The sequence below is a fragment of the Lutra lutra genome, chromosome 10, assembly GCF_902655055.1.
Source record: "Lutra lutra chromosome 10, mLutLut1.2, whole genome shotgun sequence".
In the NCBI taxonomy this organism is placed as follows: Eukaryota; Metazoa; Chordata; class Mammalia; order Carnivora; family Mustelidae; genus Lutra; species Lutra lutra.
Window position 1 is genome coordinate 1450212 of NC_062287.1, and position 24064 is coordinate 1474275.

The 24064-nt window shown below is 45.2% G+C and overlaps 1 protein-coding gene across 3 annotated transcripts in view; it reads left to right on the top strand.

The window, feature by feature from the left end:
• The window catches only part of DYNC2H1 (dynein cytoplasmic 2 heavy chain 1), a 292883-nt gene that overhangs the window by 185233 nt on the left and 83586 nt on the right, over positions 1–24064 (top strand). For all 3 annotated transcript variants that reach the window (XM_047692880.1, XM_047692881.1, XM_047692882.1), the window contains 3 exons: positions 2070–2278; positions 5028–5132; positions 22892–23008. In XM_047692880.1, coding sequence (XP_047548836.1) covers positions 2070–2278; positions 5028–5132; positions 22892–23008 — 431 coding nt within the window. The remainder of the gene's footprint in view (positions 1–2069; positions 2279–5027; positions 5133–22891; positions 23009–24064) is intronic.

Here is a 24064-nt window from a genome sequence, read left to right on the forward strand (position 1 = left end):
TTAACCTACAGTGTAGTATTGGTTTCTGGAGTAGAATTCAGTGATTCATCACTAATAAATGACACCCAGTGCTCATCACAACAAGTGTCCCCCCCTTAACGCCCCTCCCCCATGAAGCCCATCTCCCACGCACCTACGTCTATCCACCCGCTTTGTTCTCTTTTGTTGAAACTCTCTTACGGATTGCTTTCTTTTCTCTCTCTTTTTTTCCCTTTCCATTTTCCCTTCCCTTATGTCCATCTGTTTTGGTTTTTTTTTTATTCCATATCTGAGTGAAATCATTTGTATTTGTCTTTCTCTGACTTATTTCACTTAGCATCATACCCTCTGGGGAAATGGCAGGATTTCATTCTTTTTGATGGCTGAGTAGTATTCCATTGTCTATGCCCCTTTAAGGTGAAGCATCCAAAGCAGGGAGCTGGCATGATGTGTCCTTGTGATTGAAGCTTGTGATGGAATTAACAGCATCACAGATCTTAGATACACCATGCCGCAGACTTGATGTGAATAAGACACCCGTGCTTTAAAGTGATAGTGAATCTCATGGTGAAAATCTGTGTAAACTCAGGACCACAGAATTTCTTGACATTGGGGATTTCCACATGTACAGAATTAAATGCAAAAAAAGAGAAAAAGTTCTAATTATAGGGGTGAGTTGGCATAGAAATTGCATAGTTCCTAACACCTGGAGTACATGTATACCCTTGATGCCTGAGCTTCCTGAACTGCAAATTGGGAATGATAGCAGATGCTGTATCCATCGGTTCCATTCCGGGAAGTTTGAATGAGACGAGCCACGGGAAACGTTTAACATTTAGTACGCTGAGTATATGGAATGAGCTACGGTAACTATTGTTACTGCTGCTGCTCTCATTCAGTTCTGTTTGCTTTAATCCTAAACAGAATGAAACTTACTCTGCGATTATAAAATATTTTACATAATAGCTGTTTCTATTTTATAAGTCGAAAGGTACGGCAGTGTTTATGCCCTGGCGACCTACCTGGGAATGAATGAGCTATCCAGGACCGGTACGTGACTTAGTGGAGATCAAGGCAGAGCTGGGGCATGGGGTCCTGGTGATGTCCATTGTCATGGTTGCTTGGCCACGGTTGATAAGGTGATGGCGGCAGGAGGCTGCAGCTGCCCTTGGTCTGCAGGGGGCCACCCGCATCACCCAGGGCCAGCACACGCGGTCACAGCACCCTCAGGCTTAGCACGCATCTCTGGATTTGGCAGTAACCTGCAGTGGAACTCGCCGAACCAGCCGTGTTCAACAGCCAGCTTAAGTACAGCCGTTTCCTGTATTTGCACAGACCTGACGGTTAATTCTTACAGTTTACAATTACCACTGAACTGTCATGAAGAGGAGGCTCTTTTTGCAAAATGAAATAGCAACTTCAAAGTCTCATTGTGTTTTATACTACATTTCTCTTTTACAATAGAGACTGCATAGTTGACTGTTAAAGTCATGACACTATGAGACTATAATGTGCCAAGTTATTTTGTAGCGTTTCCTTATTCAGATTGTTGTGATGAGCTGAGGTTTTCATCATAATGTAAAATTAGGCTTTGAATATATTCTAAGGAATTTCCCATTTAAGGAGGCAGTGTTGTGTGACAGATGGATGGTTTCAGAGCACGTCATTCCGGTTCAGATCTGTGGGATTGTGTGATTTTCTGATTGGGGTCACTCACCCTCCCTGTTCCTCAATTTCTTCATTAATATAACTGCGCAATTTTAATACTTCTATGTTAGAAGGCTTAAGTGAGTTTATACATGGGAAAATGTTTGGGGAATTTTACTTGATTAAATAATCTCAATAAATATTAGCCATTGTACGATTATATTAATGTTAATTATTATTAATGAGAATATTAATGAGTTTTACATTCCTATTAGTGAGCCTTTTAAGGAATGATTTAACTTAGTTAAATGTATGTTGTTATATCCTAGAAATATAACTGGAGCCAAGAATTTAGTTAGTATTATAGAATAATTTAGAATATTCTTAGGCCATTTCTAATATCCTAGAAATAAAGCTAATAAAAGTATGTTTTAAAATTATAGGTACCAAAGATGTGCAGTGGGAATTTCTACATGGTTTACTTGAAAATGCTGTTTATGGTGGACGCATAGATAATTATTTTGACCTTAGAGTTCTTCAGTCATACCTGAAACAGTTTTTTAATTCTTCAATAACTGATGTTTTAAACCAAAGGAATAAGAAAAGTGTTTTTCCGTATTCCTTATCTCTACCAAAATCCTGCAGCATTCTGGTAGGTAAAACTCATCATTTTTAATATATTACCAGATACTTGAATCCTTTCTTAAACTGTTTAAATACATGTTTCTTTTCAAATGCACAAGTAATTCTCATTCTCGAATACAGATGATTGCTATGGCAGTACATGGCTTGGCCGTGTAAACTCTGGTGAAGTGTGTTGTCCACACTGGGGTACTTAGGGACGGCTTGATGGTAATAAGGTAGAGTTGCCGGTTAGGAAGATGTTTAAGAGGTAAGACTGGGAGGATCTGGAAGGAGAGCGCCTGTGTGTTCTAGTGGGCCTGAGAGGGCTCGGGGATCAGATCCCTAAATCAGATCCCTAACACCTGTATCTTCACTTTCTGGCTTATGAGTTAAATCAGGTCCGACTGTGTGAGGGACGGCTTTGAGCTGGCTTTGACCTCGGTGTTTCTGTGGACGTGTCTTTATCTTAGCTGGCTGGAGCTTTTCTCCCTGAGTCATCCTACAAAAGTCTTGTAGAATGATATCCTCTTTTCCAGAAAATAGTGCTAATTATGGCCCAAAGATTTCAATTCTGATGTATTTTGCCACAAACTTATCTTTGCTTAATGTCCAAATAATGCTTTTCTTACCTGGAATGTTATGATCACACGCATACATATTCAGTTCCATAGTTCTTCTCACAGGATCGGGGATTTTTCTTTCATCCCAAGTATTTTTTGAGAAAGTTTTTCTGTTTCAGTGACATAATTGTCAAAAGTCAAAGTTTGAAAACTAGTGTTGTATATGTTACTGAATATCTTGCCTGTTAAGTATCCCGTCTGGTTTTGTTTTTCAGTATCTTTCATTCATTCACTCATTTATTGAGTAAGAGCCCAGCCTATCTGTCCGCCCCGGGTGGCCCTGTTCCAGACTGCACAGGCGCCGTGGGCGTCTCTGGGGCTGACTTGCCAGCGGGAGGGCATCCCGGGGCTTTTCATGGCCCAGCTACCTCACACCGTGCACTCACAGGCCTCCCTCTCTCTGTGAACTTTAAACTGAGTAATAAAACTGCTACAGAAATGTGTAGTGAATGTTTATACACTGATACACAGAGGTGGAACTAGTGCTGGGGTCCAGAAACAGTGTGACCAGCTCCCCGGAAGTCCTCCTTGTGTTCCCTCTAGTCGTTGCCCCCCCCCAAACAAAGGAGGCATCATCCGGGCTTCTAACAACCTATGTTAGCTTTTTTTTTTTTAAAGATGGATTTATTTGAGAAAGAGACAGTGTGTACGAGTCGGGGGAGAGCACAGGAAGAGAGAGAATGTCAAGCAGATTCCCCACTGAGCAGGGATCCCGATGTGGGGCACGATCCCAGGACCCTGAGATCATGGCCTGAGCTGAAAGCAGGGGTGCTTAACCCACAGAGCCACCCGGGTGCCCCATCCTACATTAATTTTGCCTATTTTTGAGCACCATGTAAATGGTATCCCTTGGTATATATTTTTCTGCATCCAAGGGAGGACAGCTTGGTGTGGATGTGTAGCTGTCATTTAGGAAACACGTCTGTGCACAGTTGGGGCGTCTGGGGGAGACTCTAGCCAGCATGCATGAGAAAAGTTCACAGCCATTCTGGAATGAGTGAAGGATATCAACAGAGAATGAGTTTTATATCTGTAGGATGATTTGTGAGAATCATTGTTAAGTTTCCGTCTAAGAGTTCTAGAGAAGGAGGAGGCCAGCATTTCCCGGGAGGGTGAGAACGCCTGCTTGTCCCCTGCCCCACGTATGCACACGCGTGTGTAAGCATGCGCCCACAAGCTCATATACACACATACTGATGCATACGTGGATATGTTGCGATTGAACACCCTGAAGAAGTAACAAGTGTTGAGTTACAGGTGGGAACATTTCGAAAGACAGCACATCTTTCCAAAATCTGACATGTTTACAGGCCCGGGGCTTCCTGAAGTCCCGCCACTGCGTTGGGAGGACTTCACAGGCAGCTGCTGGGGCTGAGAAAGGTGATGGGAGGGGGAGGAGACAGCAATTTCTCCTAGTTCAGCTGCAACAGTGTAGGCAGGTATGCAGGACCCCTCTGCATGCCAGCGACCAAACGGAACAATTCTAACCCTCGAGTCGAAGTGAATAAATCCTCCAGGTCTACACAAGTCTCCCGTCTAGAGTTTGGAGTCAGTAACTGCAGACGCCTGCTTGGTAAGGACCACGTGCAACACTTGCAGTAATTGTGGGAGGAAATGATGGGCTTGTCAGTGCGTTTCAGCGCACCTCACCAGCGGACTGAGGACTCGAGGGGAAATTGCTTCATGTAACGTGATTGGCAAAGCAGTACGTGCTCAGCAGAGCATGTGTGTGTGGGTCCCTGGGGTTTCTGTAAGTCTCAGAGGATAGCTGGAATCTTCTTGGAATAGCAGAACTGCACTCTGCAGATGAGTCTCGGGTAGGTTCGGGCTTTCCTATAAACGTCTCACATGATGTCTTACATGTAGGAACAATGGCCATTTAAGTATTTTTGTTTTAATCAGTGCAGGGTCCCTTTGAATGTGGTGAGTTAAATTATGTGATGCTGTATTTGTAAATTTAGGGATGAAGAAGTCATGACCAAGAGTATCTTCTGTCCACAACTAAGTATTACATAGACTGAAAGTTAGATTTATCTAGAAAATGTGAACATACGAGTAATGAGTGATTTAATATTTCCCAGTATCTGTTCTTTCTGATATCAGTGGTTCTATGTTCAATCTTTATAGAAAAGCTCTTTTTCACTTCTCCACATTCAGGACTATCGTGCCGTCATTGAAAAGCTTCCGGAGGACGACAAACCGAGTTTCTTTGGTCTCCCTGCCAACATAGCTCGTTCGTCTCAGCGTATGATCAGCTCTCAGGTAACCGAAGAGAGTAGCTGCTGTGCAGAAAACATGGAGTCTGATTTGATACATCAGACCCCACAAGCTGTTACTTAACATTTTCCTTTTATTTAGCACAGTAAATTCCAGCTCTGCCTTAAATAAATTTTAGAAGAGCCAAAGAGTTCTATATTAATACAACTGTTCAAAATAGTAAATTAACATTGAGCACTATCACTTCCTCCAAAATATATTTATTTTTCCCTCCTATGATTATATTAAGGCAACACTTTTAAAAGTTTTTTATTATAATCCCAGTGTTTGTAACGCGCAGCGTCGTGTTAGTTTCAGGCATGTGAGGTACTGATTCTGCAGCTCTGCACACCATCCGTTGCTCACCAGGACAGGGGCATGCCTTCATCCCCATCCCGCGGCTCCCCCATCCCCCCCGCCCACCTCCCCGCCGGTTTCCACCAGTGTGTTCTCTGGAGTCGAGAATCTGTTTCTTGGTTTGTGTCTCCTTTTCTTCCCGCCTCGGCTCGTGTTTGTTTGGTTTCTTAAATTCCACACCTGAGTAAAATAACACGGTATTGGTCTGTGTCTGATTTAGTTCGCTCGGCATCATACTCCCCAGCACCATTCCCATCGTGGCACATGGCAAGACTTCATTCTTTTTTGTGTGTGTGTGACTGAGTAATATCCCATTGTGTATCAATGCCCCACATCTTCTTTATCCGTTCATCAGTCCATGGACACTTGGGCTGTTGCCATAATTTGGCTGCTGTAGATAATGCTGCTGTAAACGTGTGTGTGTCCCTTCTTCTTCTTTGGCTAAGTACCCCATAGTGTGACTGCTTGATCACATGGTAGCTCTCTTTTTAACTTTTTGAGGACTCTCCATACTGTTTTCCAGAGTGGCTGCACCAGCTTACGTTCCCAACAACCTTCCTTCATACTCTTGCCAGCACCCGTCGCTTCCTGACCTGCTGATTTTAGCCATTCTGACTGGTGAGGTGTCATCTCACTGTGGTTCTGATCTGTATTTCCCTGATGCCAGTGATGTGGAGCCATCTGGATGTCTTATTTGGATAAATGTCTATTCATATCTTCTCATTATTTAATTGGTTTCTTTATTTTTTGGGTGTTGAATTGTATAAGTTCTTTATAGGTTTTGGATACTAACCCTTTATTGGTTATGTTACTTGCAAATATCTTCTCCCATTCTGTAGGCTGCCTTTCAGGTTTGATTTTTTCCTTTGCTGTGCAGAAACTTTTTATCCTGATGAAGTTCCAATAGTTTATTTTTGCTTTTAATTCCTTTGATTCAGGAGACCTATCTAGAAGGATGTTGCTATGGCCAACGTCAAAGAGATTACTGCCTGTGTTTTCTTGTAGGATTTTGATGGGTTCCTGTCTCACATTGAGGTCTTTCATCCATTTTGAGTTTATTTTTGTGTGTGGTGTAAGGCAATGGTCCAGTTTCATTCTTCTGCATGTGGCTGTCCAATTATCCCAATACTGTTTGTTGAAGATGCTGTCTTATTCCCATTGGACATTCTTTCCTGCTTTGTTGAAGATGAGTTGGCCATAGTCGTGGTTTGCTTCTGGGCTCTGTCCCATTGCACTGACCTGCGTGTGAGTTTGTGCCGGCCCCGGTATCTCTAGGGTGTCTCTTGTGTGTGTTGCATGCACCCTCCTTTTGTGGCTACGATGCTTTCGCCTTGAGTCCTGTTGTCTGCGGTGACTGTGCCTGGCCAGTTTGGGCTTGTGTTGAGTCAAATCTAGAATTCGCCAGGGATGCAATAGTCCCGAAACACAGGGCATTTTCCCTGTGTTGTCCCCTGAGAAACTGTCGCGGGTGGGCAGTGTCTGCAGGTAGACCAGCTGCCTATGCCCAGCCCGCTGCTGGGGCTGCTGTCTGACTGGCATGTGTGCTTCTCTTTCCCTCTCCTTGGGGCAGGAGACCCTATGGAGGGGTTCCAGCCCGTGTCAGTGCTCCTGGCGCAGTGCCAGCCCATGGCCCATCTTCGTGAGGGCCTCAGCCAGGGGCCTAGTGCAGGACGTGCTGCTAAGGAATCTGCAGCCACTGAGGACCCAGGCCTGTGGGGTCGGAGGGGATGCACCTGCCAGAGCACACGGGTGGGCCAGGCCGTGTCAGCAAGGGCTGCAGGGGTATCTTGTGAGGGGAGCTCTAGAGGCCAGGCCCGTGCACAGAGGCTGTCTACGGGAGGATGTGGGTTTGGGCTGTACGGTCAGCATGCCAGGCGGTGAGCTGTGGGGCTGTGCTCATGCTGGCCGGCAGCCCCTGTGTAGGCCAGACAGCAGGGGAGGGAAGTGGTGCCCAGGGTGCTGCTTCCAGGCTGTGTCTCCTCAAGCTGCAGATGGGGCTGTCTCTTCAAGAGTGGGGCCTCTGTGTCCCACTGCCCTCTGCGTCATGCAGATCCGAGCGCTCCAGTTTTGGAGTTGCAGGTGTTGAACTCCACTGACGGTAAGAATTTGCAAAGTTAGGCCCCTCTGGTTTTCAGAGCCAACTTTTAAAGGAATTCATCTTCCCTTCATGGGTCCCCCGTATCTGGGGTGCCTGGTGTGGGGTCTGCTCCCCGCCCCTCTTCATGCCCCCACGGACTGTACCCGGGTCCTCCCAGCTCCCTATGGTGACTCTGTCCTTCCTGCCCTCTGCAGTGTGGCCTCTTGTCTGCGTGTAGCTGTGGCTTCGGGTTGTTTTCTGGGTCACTTAACGGGGATGGGGGTGTTACCTAGTTGTATCTGTGGAACGAGATGAGCTGGGGCTCCTGTCCCACCGTCTTCCCCAGAAGCTCTTCTTTGTTTACTCTTGAGTCTGCCAACAGTTTGCCATTTGATCTTTGCAAAAAATCAGATCCTAATTTTATTGATCTTTTCTATTATTTTTTTAAAATCTGTATTTTTAAAAAAATTTTTGCTCTATATTCTTTCTTTCTTCTACTAATTTAGGGCTTTGTTTGTTGTTCTTTGTCCAGTTCCTTTAGGTGGAATGTTAGATTTTTCCTGTTGCTTGAGGTTCGCCCGAATCTCTATAAATTTCCCTTCTCGAACTGCTTTTGCTGCTTCCCTAAAAATTTGAACCATTGTGTTTCCATTTTCATTTGTCTCAAGGTATTTTATTTTCTCTTGTCTTTCTTCATTGACGCATTGGTTGGTTAGTAGCATGGTTAGCCTTTGTGTATTCGGGTTTGTTTGTTTGTTTTCCGTTTTCTTACCTGTAATTGATTGTTAGCTTCCTTTTGTTGCCTTTGGAAGAGGTGCTGGGTGTTATTTCGGTTGTCTTCAACTTATGGAAACGTCTTATGTGTTTGAACGTGTGATCTGTCCTGGAGAATGAATCATGGTCACTTGGAAGGAATCTGTGTTCTCCATTTTGGAATGGAGTATTCTCTTTGTATCTGCTCGGTCTCTTGAAAGCTGGTGTCTCCTTACTGACTTTCTGTTTGGCTGATCTATCCATTAATGTAAGTGGGGCATTAAAGTTCTCTCCTCTACTATTACTGAATAAATATGATCCTTTATGTCTATCAGTATTTGGCTTATATAGTTAGGTATTCCTATGTTGGGTACATAAATATTTACAGTTATTATATTCTTGTTGGATTGATCCCTTTATCCTTATTTAATACCCTTCTTCGTCTCTTCTGTACAGCCTGTTTTAAAGTATATATTGTCTGTTATTACTGACTTGTGGTTTTCTCTTCTATTTTCATGGATTATCTGTTTCAGTTCCTTCCACTCTCTATGTGTCTTGAGGTCTTTTAAAGTCAGCATATACGTGGGTCTTGATTATACTTTTTCTGATCCAGACGTTCCATCTTTCGATTAGAACGTTTAGTCCAGCGCTGTTTAAACTGCTTATGGACGGGTGTGTGCATACTGGCGTTGTGTGGGGCCATGGTGTCTCTGGATGGGTGCAGGTTCCTGCGGAGCCTACCGGCACGGTGTGGCAAAACAGTGCCCCATGGGTAGCTGGTCACCACTGGGCTGCCCATCAGGTGTGGCAGCTTGGGAGGAACTTGGGAAGGGCGCCTTGTAGGGCGCTGGAGTTGGGCCGGCCAGTGGACGCCGGGCGCGGCAGGGTTCTGGCGGTACCGCGCTGTCAGGGTCGGCCCGGCCGGCTAGGCTCACGAGCGGAAAGAAGAGTGATGCTCGCTCGCAGCTTCTCTCCCACAGCAAGCTCCTACGGTCACCGCCTCTCTGGCACAAGTCCTAAAGTGAGGAGATGTCCTTCACTTACACCCTAGGTACTTGTTATTTTGTTGTTGTTGTCTTTTAAATTCTTACTTCTTTATTTAAAAATTCAACTAATTAACACAGAGTATTCGTAGTTTCAGAGGGAGAATCTAGTGACGCACCTGTTGTCTATGACACCCCCACCACCTTCCTCCCCGCCCCACCCCCCCATGCTCATGACCTCAGGGGCAGCTACCCCACCCCCACGGCCCTCCCCTCCAGCCACCCTCAGTCTGTTTCCCAGCACTTTTTAATCTTCCCTTTGAAGAGGTGCTTGTGTGCTGGGTCTCAGGCCGCATGATCTCAGGCCACGTTGGTCTTTGAAGAGCAGAGACTCTAGGACTAAAACCCTCCTATCCTCTCTCTTACACTCCCGGAGCCGGCCTCGCCGCTTTTCACATCCAGACGTGGCGGGGGCCCCTGTCGTCAGTGCAGGTCCCTGGGGCCGGGGGGGCCCAGGTTGAGGCTGGCCCTTCTCAGGGAGTGAGTGTCTCCCTGCTGGCTTGTGGTATCCCTCCTGCTTCTGGCTGCCACCTTGCGATGGGTTGGTTCCCTGTGGGGGCTCCTTCCCTCCTGACCTTCTCCATGGGGCCTTTTCTTGATGCCTTTAGCCACGGAGGATCTGGTCTGCCAGACTCAGGCTGTTTCCAGAGGGAGTTGCATCGTGTGTGGCTTTTGGCTGGGTGAGGGGAGCTCCAGACCCTCTCACTCCGTCATCGTCCATGAATTAATACTTGTCTGCCCAGACGTATGAAATCACTAGAAGAGTCCTCAAGAAACAGTGCTTACCATTATTTGATGTTCTGGAGGGATCAATGAAGTGTCCTCCTGCCCTCTTCTCCACATCTCTTGTTTCTTTGCATCAAAGTTAAGCAAAGAAGGGCCTCTTCCCAGGGCGGTGGAGGCAGAGCCAGCCAGACCCCTTCCCTGGGTCCAAGCTCACACACGGAGACCAGAGGGTGTTTTCGCCTTCGGTTAGATATGCTGCAGCATCCGAAATCTTTCCCTCGTGTGGCCGTGCTTGTGACCGAAGGAGGGCCATTGTGGTCAGTAGTGAGTTAGAGAGAGATGGAAATGGATGGAGGGAGCATTGTTCTTCCTCCAACAAACAAGACCGGTCATAACTTCTCTCGAACCCATCAGAGAGAGATGAGCACTGGCCGGCTGAGACCTGTGGGGAGGGGAGAACTGCAGGCGTGGTCAGACCTGGACCACATGACCTGGATCTCCCCTCCTGGCAGGCCGCTTCTCATCATCTGTCCGCAGTGCCTGCTGATGATAGTCTCAGAAATTCTCCTTCTGGGGGAGGGCCTGGGGCAACAGAACAGAGTCCCTGTGGGCAAAGGAGGTGCATGGAACCGCCCCTGTCTGCCTTTTGGAACGGAAGCCTCCATCTCAGGGGAGGAGGCCAAAGACCAAGACAATGAGGGGAGCAACACGATCGCCCTTAGGGTACTGTCAAAACACTGCCCCTGGTAGAAGGCAGTAGGAAGAAACCCCTGCACCCTCTGTTAGCAGGAGAAGCCCGTGCAGATTGCAGCTCAGAGGATGGGAGCAGTGAGAAGGTTGCATCCCCTGGGGCTGAAGGCCGGTTTTCCACAAGAGTGCCCCCATCTCTGTCCCACCCACAGGCTGGGAAGTCCTGGCTCCCAAGTGCCAGTGATCCCCCAGCCAGAAGGTCTGTGAGGGCGGGCACAGAGCGCTAACTGGAGGCATATTAGCGGATAGAAAACCCTCCAGATCTGTGCGCAGGGGTCTCTGGGCCTGCCTTAGAGCTGCAGGGAGACAAAACGGGGCTCTGAGAAGGCCGATCTTCAGCCCCGGGGGACCATGTCCGCTGAAGACAGGCACAGTCAGAATGGCAGACGGTGGGCTGACAGTGAGTAACGAGGAACCATTTGGTGCTCCTGCTGGGTCACTGGTGACCGACCCTCTGTGAGGTACAGAACCAGGATCCCTCTTCGTGAGGGTGGAAGCAGACGCTGATGGCGGCCCCACCAGCTCACTGGCCCCCAGCCTCAGTCAGAGCACCTCCCCAGGAGCTCGGAATCTGTGGTGTGTCCAGGGGACGCTAACAACAATCTTCAAAGGTCGCCCAACCCTGGGCTGAACAGTGACCCTGTTCTAAGGCCTCGTGCCCCTTCCCATGTGTCAAAGCTGCCTGAACCTCTGTGCTCCCCATGAGCTACTCCGCTCTCACCAGCAGAGCCGGGCGCGAGGGCCTGCCCCACGCAAGGACGCAGGCCACACTCCTGACAGCTTCATCTCCCCAGCAGTCAGTGGGGCCAGATTCCGATGGGACGTGGGGGTCGGAACGGTCCACTGGGTGATTTAAATAATTACGATCTGTGTGCTAAAGGTTCTGATGGAAAACCTAATAGTTAATTTCAGCAGTGGTGGAGAAATTGTAAGACTGGAGAAACTGAAAGTACTAGAAATAAAACCTGTTAATGGAGAAGAAAATCTTCAAGCCAACCAGTAGACCTGAAACCCCAAGGAGAGAACACATGAATTTGAAGATCGGTTAACAGAAGTTACCCAGACTGAGACACAGGAGGACCCAGAGCAGGAAAGACACACCACGAAGTATCCAACACTGCGGGACAACATCACACAGCCCAGCTTCGGGGTAATCGGGGCCCACAAGTCCGGGAAGCTCAAAGAGCACCGTTGCAGGTGACCTCCCCCAACCCAAGGGCAAAAGTCCCACAGAGGTGCACAGATATTTGGACTGTCAAAACAAAAGTCTAAAATCCTGAGAACTTTGTCCCGCCAGAGCGCAGAGGAGCGAGCCTGTTCCCTGGGCTGCCTTCTCTTCTGGAGCCGTGCGGGCCTCACCGGAGAACCTCTTGACCCTGGCTCTGTACCCGGGAGAGTGTCTGCCTCAGAGGAAGACATAAGGTCTTTCATAAACAAACGCAAATAGAATTTATTGCCCGCAGATTTACTCTGTGAAATGGCTACAGGATGTTTTCAGGGTGAAGAAGTAGGACACCTGACACAATTGTGGATCCACACAGAAAAGGGTTCTGGAGAGTTCTGGAATCCATGTGATGAATGAAGTTCAACTATATCATCCCTGTGATTTCTCCCGAAGAACGGGCTGGCCAGTGGGAGAAGAGCATGGCCGCGGTTGTGTATCTTTCCAGCAGGTGTACAAATGAGATCAGCAGCAGCAGCACAATAGAAATTCAACTTCTTTCACTCTTAGAAGGTTATTGATTTGGTTAGTTTTGGTAATCTACGTATCTGTATATATGTAGAGATACCTCAGAATTTGTCTTCTCATCCTGATGATCAAGCTTCTTGCTGTAATGTTGTTCAGAACTTTATTATCCTTTTAGTGTCTGGAGTCTCGAGGTTATTACTGTGTTTCTCTGCCTAATGCTCTTTTTCCCTCCCTTTCACGGCTTTATTATATTTTCTTTTTGCAACTGACTTCAAATAGTTGGATTATGGTATAGATTTCTTTTCCTTCATATTACTACTAGTATTCACTGGGTTTCTTGGACCTGTTTTAGAATTTTCATTAAATTTTGGAGGAAAAAAAAAAACCTGTCTGTCATTACTTCTGAAATGTTCATCACATTGTTGATACTATCCTGTGGCTCACGAGCATTTCTTTATTTTTTCAGTCTCTTTGTCTCTCTGTATTGGTTTGGACAGTCTCTTTCTCTGGGTAGAGAACTTGAGAACCTTGTGTCCACTGCCTTCTGTAGTGTCAGCCAGGAGGGAGGGCTCCGGTCTAGTGAAGGACAGCTCTCGGGGGAGGAGGTTCGTGCACACCACAGCTCCTTACTTTCAGAGGCGTTTGTGGTGCAGCGCTGAGTGTTGCTGTGTGTGACTGTGACATAGCAGTTGTGTTCCTGAAGGTCCAGCCTTCGCAAATAACCAGCTGTTGAGTGACAGCAGGTCTCATTTCAACATTATTTATAAAGCAGCATTTTGTAAATTCAAAGTGGTGACAATAGGGGAGTTGTAAAAGAAGTTATGGTAAACTCATGAAAGCATCAGGAACAGTAACAACCACAGTTTAGGACAGTAGATCTGACCCTTTGCTTTTGTCGGATGGATCCCTTTTAGCACCGGAAGCTCTGAATCCTCTCCTGAGAAAAATACAAACATGTATATATACACACACAAAATTCTGCAAACAATTTTGGGAAGTTTTCAGATCTCATAAAGCCAGCAGGAAGTAGTAAATAAGTAAATCAGTGAAATGACTCATGAAATGTACATGTAATATGTATGTATATATACATATAAATATGATTACATTTATATACATTTGAATGAGAACAGACTAAAAACTTACAGCTACTTTATAATTTTCATACATAGCCATCATAGAAGTATTTCTATATCATTCCTGAATCAGAGGTACGATTTTTATAAAACAAGTAGAAAAGGTAGAATTTTTATAAGGTTACATGTGTTTAGGAAAGGAGATATCTGTGGGTATGTGTTCATGTGCCTTTTTATTATATGGGATCTGGGTTTGGTGGTTTTTCCCTTCATTGGTTTCTAAGGATGGATTTTAGTTAATGTGTATCTTCACTCATTTGTCACAAAATCTAATAAACAGGATAAAGCAACGTAAGTTTGTTAATCATCATAGACACTAAAGGACCATAGAAAGTTAGCTTTTGTCATGTAGAAGCTTGCTTTGTTTTTCTTTTTAAAGAAATTAGGTGCTGAAGGAATCTGCAATGAGTTCAACTGTAGGAGACCCTTCTTTTAATAATAGCAGTTCTGTTTAGGAACCGTGGTTTTTTAAAGTTTCCTTTTAATTTTTCTTTTTATGTTTGCATTTGTTGGTAATTATGCAGTGACAGCGTATTCTCCAGACTAAGAAAACGAGGGGCATGGAGCTTAGAAAAAAATGGTGTGGAATTTTGAATTTGGTCCGAAAAATAGGAGAAAACTTTAACTGTGAAAATGTCCTAAGCAATTTAATATTTAAACAGAAATTAAGATCTAGTAGAATTTTAATTCCCAAATGTTTTCCAGCTGTTCTAGTTCCTGTCTAGAGTAAGTGTGAGTTTGCTGTGGTGTGTGTGGTGCTGGTGAGGACCGGAGCCGGGCCGATTAGCAGGATCTGTGTTATGAGACCCAGTCCAGTGATTCCATAGGTGAAGTCTTCTCTTTTGGTTAGCTGGATATTTTAATTGATACTTTGTTCCTTTTTCTTGTTATTATTTTGAATTAAATATCAACAACTAACACTTAGAATCAGTGTAAACTGCCTACAATTACTTCTACCCCGAAGGGTCTGGGTCTCTCCAGCAATTGAAAATTTTATCTCAAATATGTCGATTTACACATTTTTTAACATTGCAGTAAGAACATTTCTTAAATCATCAAAGTAGAGAGAATGACCCGTAGTGGACCGACGAGCAAACACTGTGGTGAGGTCCGACCACAGGCCGACTGGGGTTGCAGCAAGACTCTCACCAGGAACTGGATAGTAGGTGTGCAGTCTCGGTAGGGAACGGGAAGCCTTACCCATGTGGGTGTGACCCTAAAGCCCCAATGAAGCAGTCAGAGAAGTAATAGGTTGTCTACTTGGTGTTTTCAAAGCGAGTCCAGTAACCACATTTGCTTGCCTGCACCAGTAACGCACAGCTTCGGTCCCTAGGCGTCTTTACATGACCATGACCTTGGCTGTGGCTCTGTAGGAGAGCAATTCTCCAAGCAATTCTGTTGTTCTCTCTTTCTTTTCCCCAGATTTGTCTCCTTGTCCTTGTACAACCAACAGACTCATGTCTTACTGACTTTGTTCTTTTCTTTCCCTCTCTCTACAGTGAACTGTTCACTCATGACTGCGGGTGTAGACTGATCATCAGATGGACCCGTGTGTCTTCCTGCTCAGGCAGGCCCTGGCGGGTGTCCGGGGGTGGTAGCGGCCACTTACATGGGAATTGCTGGGGAAGTTTGAGAAGGTAGATTGCCAAGTTCCACCTGAGATGGGTGGATTCAGACTGCTGGGGAGGAGGGCTCTGAAATTCATATTTTGGGGTGATTCTTCGGCATCCTCAGCTTTGAAAGTATCTGTACTAGAGTCTTGAGAACCTGCAGAGAATGTGTCAACTTGGTATTCTCGATAACATAAAATCTGCGTATCAGATTCTCTTTGACAGTTTAGTCCAAAACCAAGGACAAACAAAAGGTACTGTGCTTCAGGAACAGACTTTAGACATCATCTGTCCAAATCATCTCTTCATCTGTTCTTCACCTAGAGAGGTAGTGAGTGCCCGTTGTCGTGACCTGGAAGTGCTAGGCCCTGGAATCTGGGTTTCTTGAATTATTAAATATAGAAAGCTATCTCCAAAAATTCACTGTTAAGAATTTTTTTCCCAAATGATGTTTTAAACCTGGGAATTTTGTGAATTTAGGAACTGTCAGTTTTTCTCATCAATTTAAAAACAAAACAAAAAAATAAATAAAATAAGTGTTGTTTATATTGGGTTTGTGATTTGGTTCCACGGCTATGAGGAAAAGATGTTTTATCATTGGATATCGTATGTGAGACTTTACACTTCAGCATTTCAAGCTGATATTTGTGGAATTACTAAACTCAGGGTTATGAAATCTTAATTTGCAGTCTTAGAATTGTTTTCAACAAAACCATTTCCTTTCTTTAGAAATCAGTGGAACTCTAGAGCAATCTGAGATAATTGTGAAATTTTGGTGCAAGGTGTTCTTACATTTCTGCATCTTGTTAATACCCTGCATGATTCAGAAAAAAGTCTTCAGTCAATTGAATCAACATTTACACAAGGCCTTGAATCTTCCTAGAGGGATTTTGGCTTCTGGGCAACACCAGCCCAACTCAGGAAATAAGGTGTTCCAACAAAAGGTCATTTTCTGAAGTTCCAACAAAAGGTCATTTTCTGAAGTTTTGTCTTGTTCTTTGATTTGGAACACGTTCCCGTGTCCTCATTTTGCCTGACTGTGTGTGTTTCTCTGTGCTAGGTGAAACAGCTTCCTCTCCCATTCTTGAAAGAGTAGTCTTACACAGGAGACAATTGGTGGGTCCCAGGGGCACAGTCCCCTGTGGGCATAGTGGTCTGTCTGCCAGGGAATTTGTGGGCTTCATGTACCCCTCAAAAATGGTGGATCCCTGGTGGCCGTGTGAAGGGGTGAGACACTCGACCAGCTGTGGATCAGCCGAGGCCAAGGAGTGGAGGGTAACTAGGGAAGCATGGTCTCCCAGCTGGCTGTGCTGCGCTTACGTTGGGGCGGAGCGGGGCTTTCCTGGCTGTTCGGTCTGGGGCTGTGGGGCTGGGGCAGCACACACACGCTGTTACTGCTGTGTGGCTATAGCCCAGTGGACTGGGGCGTGCTCTGCGGGGCTAACAGGTTAGAGAGTGATGGCCAGAGTTGTGCCTGCCAAGTGTCAGCGTTGGCAAGGTAGAATGAGATTGCAGAAGTGATGCCCACCCGTGTTTCTCCCCTGGTGAGAGTCCCAGCAGGTTTCTGTCTTTCCAGTGGTCAATTTAAGATTAGCAAGTCAGTCTCCTTTACCAGGGATGTGGTTACTTTTCAAACTGCTGCTTTTGCACTTGGTCTGCTGTGAGAGAGAGTTAGAGAGAGAGAGAGAGAGAGACTCTGTGTGTGTGTGTGTGTGTGTGTGTGTGTGTGTGTGTGTGTGTTCTTTAAGAGCAGGTGCTCTGTTCCATATAGTTGGGTTTATCCTGGTCAATACTCTTCATTGCTTTCCAAAGCCCAACATTTTCAGGGCTGTGCCTTTGGTACAGGACCCAAGGGTTGGGGTGCTTGATGGGGAGGACAAAACCCTCATTCTTCTAGGGAAGGTTCCATATTATTGAGATCCCTCCTATTTGGGGTCCTCATTCCTAGGGTAGGATTTTTAGCAAGGGGATGTCTACCTCTCCCCCAATCCTGATTCCGCTCTTTTATCCTGTTTTGAGGAGGCTCAGTCCATCGAGTTTTCAGGACTTTTTCCAAGGAAATTATTCCATATGTAGCCATAGATCTGTTATGTCTGTGGGACAGGGTGAGTTCAGAATTTTCCTAGGATGCCATCTTGAACTACCTGCCTCCACCATTGTTTGAATAATGATCTTTTTTCAATTTTTACAGCTTTATTGAAGTTAGTTGACATTCAGTGAACCGCACGTATTTAGAGTATACGATCTGAGGAGGGTTTATGTATGTACACACTTGTTAGACCTTCACAGCATCTGGGGGTGACTGGGTGGCTCAGTCGTTGGGTGGCTGCCTTCAGCTCGGGTCGTGGTCCCAGGGTCTAGGGATCTAGCCTCGCATCGGGCTCCCTGCTCAACAGAGAGCCTGCTTCTCCCTCTTCCTCTGCTTGCCGCTTGTGTTCCCTCTCTCTCTGTCAAATGAATACATAAAATCTTAAAAAAAAAAAAAAAAGGAATTCCGCAGCATCAGGACATTGAACATTCCCCACCCCCGAAGGTCTTCTATAGTGCTGTGACCTCTCCCTCCCGCCCCTGCAGCAGCGTTGTCTTTTTTGTCATGGCAGACCAGTGTGCGCTTTCTAGAATTTTATATAGAAGGACTGTACGACTAAGTACTCCCCTCTGTCTGGCTTGTCAGTCAACGTAATTATCATGAGAGTCACCTCCATACTTACAGCTGACCTGTTTGCTGGTCCTGGTAAATTTAAACCTCCCGTGATGGAAGTTCAGTCTTAATTTGCTTAATTAAGTTGCATAAGCTAGAGATCTCCTGAGATTTTATTTCAGCCTTTTGATATGTGACTTGGAAAAATGATGACATGCGTCCCTCACGTGGGGGTGGACTGTGCATTTCACCTTTGACCCCGAGTGACCTCTCAGATGGCCTTGTGTGTGAGTGATGTAATACTCTTATAGGAAGACATGAGAGATATGGGAACCTTTGTTAACATAAACTAGATGTTTTTCTGTGTCCTCCTCTACTGTGTTAGCGTGTTGCTTCCTTCCTGCAATATGTGGGAAGATGAACAGGGTTTGTTATACTGGCTGCTTGAGGGGACACAGCTCCATGCACGGTGCCCGGCCGAGGTAGGGATGAGAGTGTTGACGGATGTTTTAAGGGCTTCCAAGTAACTGCTGAAAAAGGACATAATTCCTAAGCTGAAGTTAAAAAAATAATAATCTAGTGAATTTTTTAAAGATTTTTTTTTCATTATTGGGATTTTATTTGAGAGAGAGCGCTGAGGGTGGAGAGGTGGGAGGGGTTGGGAGAGAGAGAGAGAATCCCAAGCAGCCTCCCAGTACTGAGCCCGACAGGGGACTGGATCCCATGACCAGAGCCGAAATCAAGAGTCAGATGCTTAACTGACTGAGCCCCCCAGGCGCCTCTCTTTTTATTTCAAATATACACAAACAGAAAAATGTATAGCATGAATATAATATATATAAAAATTTTGTTAGTTTCTTCATGTTTTGGTAAATTGTTATAATGTCTGAGAAAGTGATGGTTTAGCTTTTTTTTTTTTTTTCCCTTTCCAGTCTTTATTCACTTAACTGCCTTTTCTTTTTTTCTTGGGATAGATCGATACTTGGGTGCAAAGTTGAATAAACATAGTGACAGTCAACATTCTTTTCTTTTTATATTTTTTTAAGATTTTATTTATTTATTTGACAGAGATCACAAGTAGGCAGAGAGATAGAGAGAGGAGGAAGCAGGCTCCCCACTGAGCAGAGAGCCTGATGTGGGGCTCGATCCCAGGACACTGAGATCGTGACCTGAGCTGAAGGCAGAGGCTTAACCCACTGAGCCACCCAGGCGCCCCAACAGTCAACATTCTTATCTTGCTCTGGTTTTAAAGGGATTTTTAAAGGCTTCTAACATTTGGTTTTAAAGGCTTCTAACATTAGCTGCATTTTTTAGGTGCCATTTATAAGGTTGCACTTGTCTGCTTGGGCTACTGTAACAAAACACAGATTCTTCCCGACTTACAGTGGGGTTTTAGCTCGATTAACCCATCATAAGTTGAAAATATCGTAAGTGGAAACACATTTCATACACGTAATCTAGTAAACATCGTAGCTTACCTCGCTGACCTTAAATGTGCTCACAAGACTCGTGTCCATCTACAGTTGGGCAAAATCATGGGATGCGAGGCCTTGTTCATGATAAAGTGTGGAATGTGTCATGTGATTATTGACCGCTGTGCTAAAAGTGAACCACAGAATGTTGTGAGCCCGTGGGCAGTTCGAGCCCGTGGGTGGTTCACCCCTGTGATGGCAGGCTGATGGGGAGCTCACCCCTGCCGCTGCCATCCTGAGGGAGTAGCGGGGCAAGGTCAGAGTCTGGCGTGCCGTTTCTCTGGAGCACACACCGCCAGCACAGCCTCGCGGAGCTGAGACGCGTTAGGAAGGGCTGTTGTGAGTGGGGGCGTCCGTACCACACGCGGGGAGGCTCCGACAACGCAGTGTATTTCTTCACGGTATTGGTGCCTGGGAGTCAATATGCTCCGTTTTCGGTGCAGACTCACCCTCCTGCTTTGTGGATGGCTGTCCCCTCACCGTGGGCTCATGTGGCTTCTCCTCTGTGCCCACGTGCAGAGAGACACATTGAGAGTGCGCAGAGCTCTCCCGTGTGTCTCCTTCCTTCCATCATCACCGGCGTGCTGGGGCCGGAGCTTCCACTGTGTGCTTCGAAGAGTGCAGACCGTCAGTCCACAGCAGGCGGTAAGGAATTGGTCTCTTCTTCTCAGTGATTTAATTAGTCTTTGCTCCGCAGAACACAAGCCCAAACATTGTGACTTGAAACAGTAATATTTTACCATTTTTTTTCTTTTTTTTCTTACGATTCTGAGGGTTGGCTGGGTTCTTGCTCTTTGTTTTCATCTTCGGTTTCCCACGTGCAGCTGCCTTCATGAGGAGAGTCGACAGGGCTGGAGGGTTCGAGACGGCCTTACTGCTGTCTGTGCATGATGCTTGCTGTTGGCTGGGGTGACTTGGTTGTCACTGACCTTGTCTTTCACCTTCCAGAAGCTCACTTGCTGTTCCAGGGTTCCAAGGCCAGAGCACGAGCTGTTCATTCTCTCAGTGTCATTTATTCAATTTCTTTGACAGTCCATTTTCTCATTGGTAGATTGGGAGTGTTTGTTTTCAAAATCTATATTCCTTCTCATTCCAAAAAGGAGTACGCCACAGGCGACTTGGAAAAATACAAGTAATCTGTTGGAGTAAAATCAGGAGTTGAGGAAATCAGCCAAAGAGAAAAGGAGGAAAGGAAAAGAAAACTAGGGAAATATTTTATGCCAAAAGAAGACAAAACAGACTACAAAGTCCATGCTCTAAAGTTCTATAATGTCTGGGCGCCTGGGTGGCTCAGTGGGTTAAAGTCTGCCTTTGGCTCAGGTTGTGATCTCAGGGTCCTGGGATCGAGTCCCATGTTGGCTCCCTCTGCTGCTCCCCCTTCTCGTTCTCTCTCTCAACTAAGTAAAATCTTTAAAAATAAAGTTCTATGAAGTCAATATTGTTAGGTCAGAAATTCTTCTGTGTGCTTCACAATATCCAGAGGAAAATACAGTTTGCTGTAAGAGTTAGTGTCTTAAACACACTGCTCAGGAGAAGCGCAGGCATTCCTCAGATGGCTCTCACTGTCCGTGGAAGGAGGGCAGGTGCAGTGGGGGTGCTCTCACCTTCTGTAGCTTCTGTAGACACTGCACGGCACGCGGCGGCCTCACGCATGCTGTTCAGTACGGACGGACAGGGAGAAGTGATGTAAATGGGCTCTTCATGGAAAGTCTTATCCCTTTTGATACCATTTGAAAGGAGTACTATTGAATAAAGTAATTTTTAATTGTTCAAAATATAGTTAATGGAAAGATACCTTTTGTAAAAAGATGCACATGTAAGATTTTATAAGAACGAAAAATGGTCTGTCATTTCAAGTTATAGCTCTATCCTCATTGTAAAAATAAATTTATTAGATATTTGAACTTCTCTTTTATTAAAGATTATACTATGATAGTGTTATTAAGAAAAGCACACCTCGCATATTATTTTTGCTGGACAGAAAACATGACCTTTTGGGACTGGTAAATATTTTATTCTTAAAATAGGTTTTTACATCATGTAAAAAATTTTTTGAACCTTTGTTCCTTTAGACACCCCTTTGCATTCTTATTTGTTTTCTGTCACGCTTGATAAATTTAAAACACAAATAAGTGATAGCAAATGTTACCAGAGTTAGAATAGCACTCCTTCGGACTACCAACTAGTGACGTTTTGTGGTGTAGCAAAGCTGATGAATTAGGTGCTGTTGTAAGGTTCAGCTAGAGCAAATGAAAGTAATTTATCAGAAAAACAAAGAAAATGAAACACTGAATCACTAGGAGTTTTTCAAGATTGGAGAATCAATCAAAAGCTCTAGAAGTAACTTGAGTTTTACAGCGTGATTTTGGATGTTTAACAATCGAGTAGCGCGTTCATTTTAAAAGATTTATAGCCCTTATTTTGTTACAAACTTGACTAATATAAGGATCCTGCAAAATATGAAATATAGCCCAATCTGTTAAAAAAGGAAAAACAATTCACATCTTTCAAAAAAAAACAAAACAGAAATTGAGTCAACTTAACTGCAAAAGTTGGTGTTTAAAAGACTAGCTTAGGAAAGCACATGCCTGTTGTGGGTTTATTTTATGTCGGGTAAGCGAGGAGATTTCACATTTCATTGAAACATTTGTGAAGGTGAATCAGTGGGTCCCTCATGGGCTGAGACACACACCCCAGTCTCTGCGGTCCAGTGCTGGGTGCGCCCTGTTCTCGCCGCCTCCCTCTTGGCAGGTGACTGACAGGGGACTTCCTGACGTGGAAGTCAGTAAGGACCGCTTAGAGGACAGAAGCGAGGGAACGGGCTTGGGTGAGCTGGGTGATGAGGAAGCTGGTCATGAGGAAGTCACAGACGGGACGCTCTGCGGAGGGAGGAGTCCATGTGCACCTTCCCTGGACCCCCAGTCTGACCACACCCATTCACGGGCGTCGAAGCATAGAGGGAGCATTTACAGGACAACTAAAAATACAGAGCCTTGAGACTTAGATTTGTGACATTTATGACAACAAATAATTACTTAGACTTGCTTTACTATTTTACGTGGTTTGGTGTGCTGTGTACTGCCTTTCCTGCCATTTCCTCTTTACGGAAAAACTGTCTTCAGTTGTTATTCAGCATTTGGAAATTACAAAGTTTAAGTCAGTCAAACCGAAAAATATTTTGTGTTTCAGACACAAGGAAACAGAGACACTAAGAAATTGTTAATAATAGGTAATTGGAGCTTTCTGACTAAAGAAGTCACTTTTCAAATAAGAGGCATTGTAACGTGTAATTTTTATAGTGGTTTCTTTCACTTCTAAGTTCCCTTATTTTTTAACTGCTTAAGTAAATCAGTTAAATGCTGAGCCAATGGAAGATAATGGGGTTGAACACGTATATTTGGTCTTTACTTTTATTAAGTCAGTATAGCTATTTTTGGATCCTTACTATTTCTTACTATTTTTTTACTTTTTTATTCTTACTATTTTTTGCTACTTCTTATTTTCATTCAGGTCATTTCTCAGCTGAGGATCTTGGGCAGATCAGCAACAGCTGGTTGCAAATTTGATAGAGAAGTCTGGTCGAACGAGCTGTCCCCTGTCCTCAATCTCTGGAAGAAACTCAACCAGGTTAGTACTGGATATTAGTCCAATTGTTTGCTTTTTTCCTCCCCTTTTTTCCCTAGTTTTATCCCCAGATTGTTCTTGTTTGTTAAACTTTGCATTGATCTGCCCTTACTGTGTACTGGTTTCCTGGAAGGAGAGGACAGAGTAGTGGACAGATGAGCCCAAGAAACGGGTTGTGACCACTCTCAGTGTCGTTGCCCAGTGATGTGCTGGCCCATCGGCACCTGCTGGACGTTCCTGTGTTCACTGCGTGCTTTCTCTCTCCTCTTTCTGTTAAGTCAACCACTGCTCTTAGAAGTGGCATTTTTCAAAGGTGCTGAGGAAGTGCTCTGGTCAGCGGGAGACTGGCGTGGCTTTGGTATTGCGGAGTAATCACGTTGTTGATTATAGACTAGTTGCTTGCTCACCTGGCAAAGCCATTAGAGTATTGTGATTCCATTCTTGGTGAGGAGGGATTTTATTCTCTGGGTTTAAAAAATAGAACTATGCAGTTGATCCATTTAATAATACTGTAAAAATGCCTGTATATCAGATCTAGCCTTGTAAAAGAAGGGAAGTCCAGTGAAGGTAATTTCAGAACCTATGAAAAAGATTAAAACCTTCTGAAAATTCAAGGTCCTTGAACCTTACAGTATTGCAATTTTGAGTTATTTGAACAATCTCAACACTCGGTGAGTGTCGGGTGTCTCAGTGAGCACTGATCCCAGCCGACTGGAAGCAACGCCTTGACTGAATTCATCACGCTGGTAAAGCCTGGCACAGTCAGCGGGAGTGGAGGTTCACCTGGGGAAGCAGGGCTTCCGCTGGCATCCCACGCCACGCTCCCCGCGGTGCCTGCCAGGAAGCTCTGTGTGCGCAGCCTGGCCGAGAACCCAGTCGCTGTGCCCTTCGCCGTGAGGTTACTCCCCTTCCCTCCTCTGCGCTTCGCCCGGCCTTTGTTCCCTTTACATTAATAACCAGATTCACATGCATCTTAACTTTGTCGTAGCAGGTAAGTGTCATCTGGGGGTATGGTAGTGCTCTCCTTGTCAGCCTTCCGCTCCTCACCAGTTTCCAGCT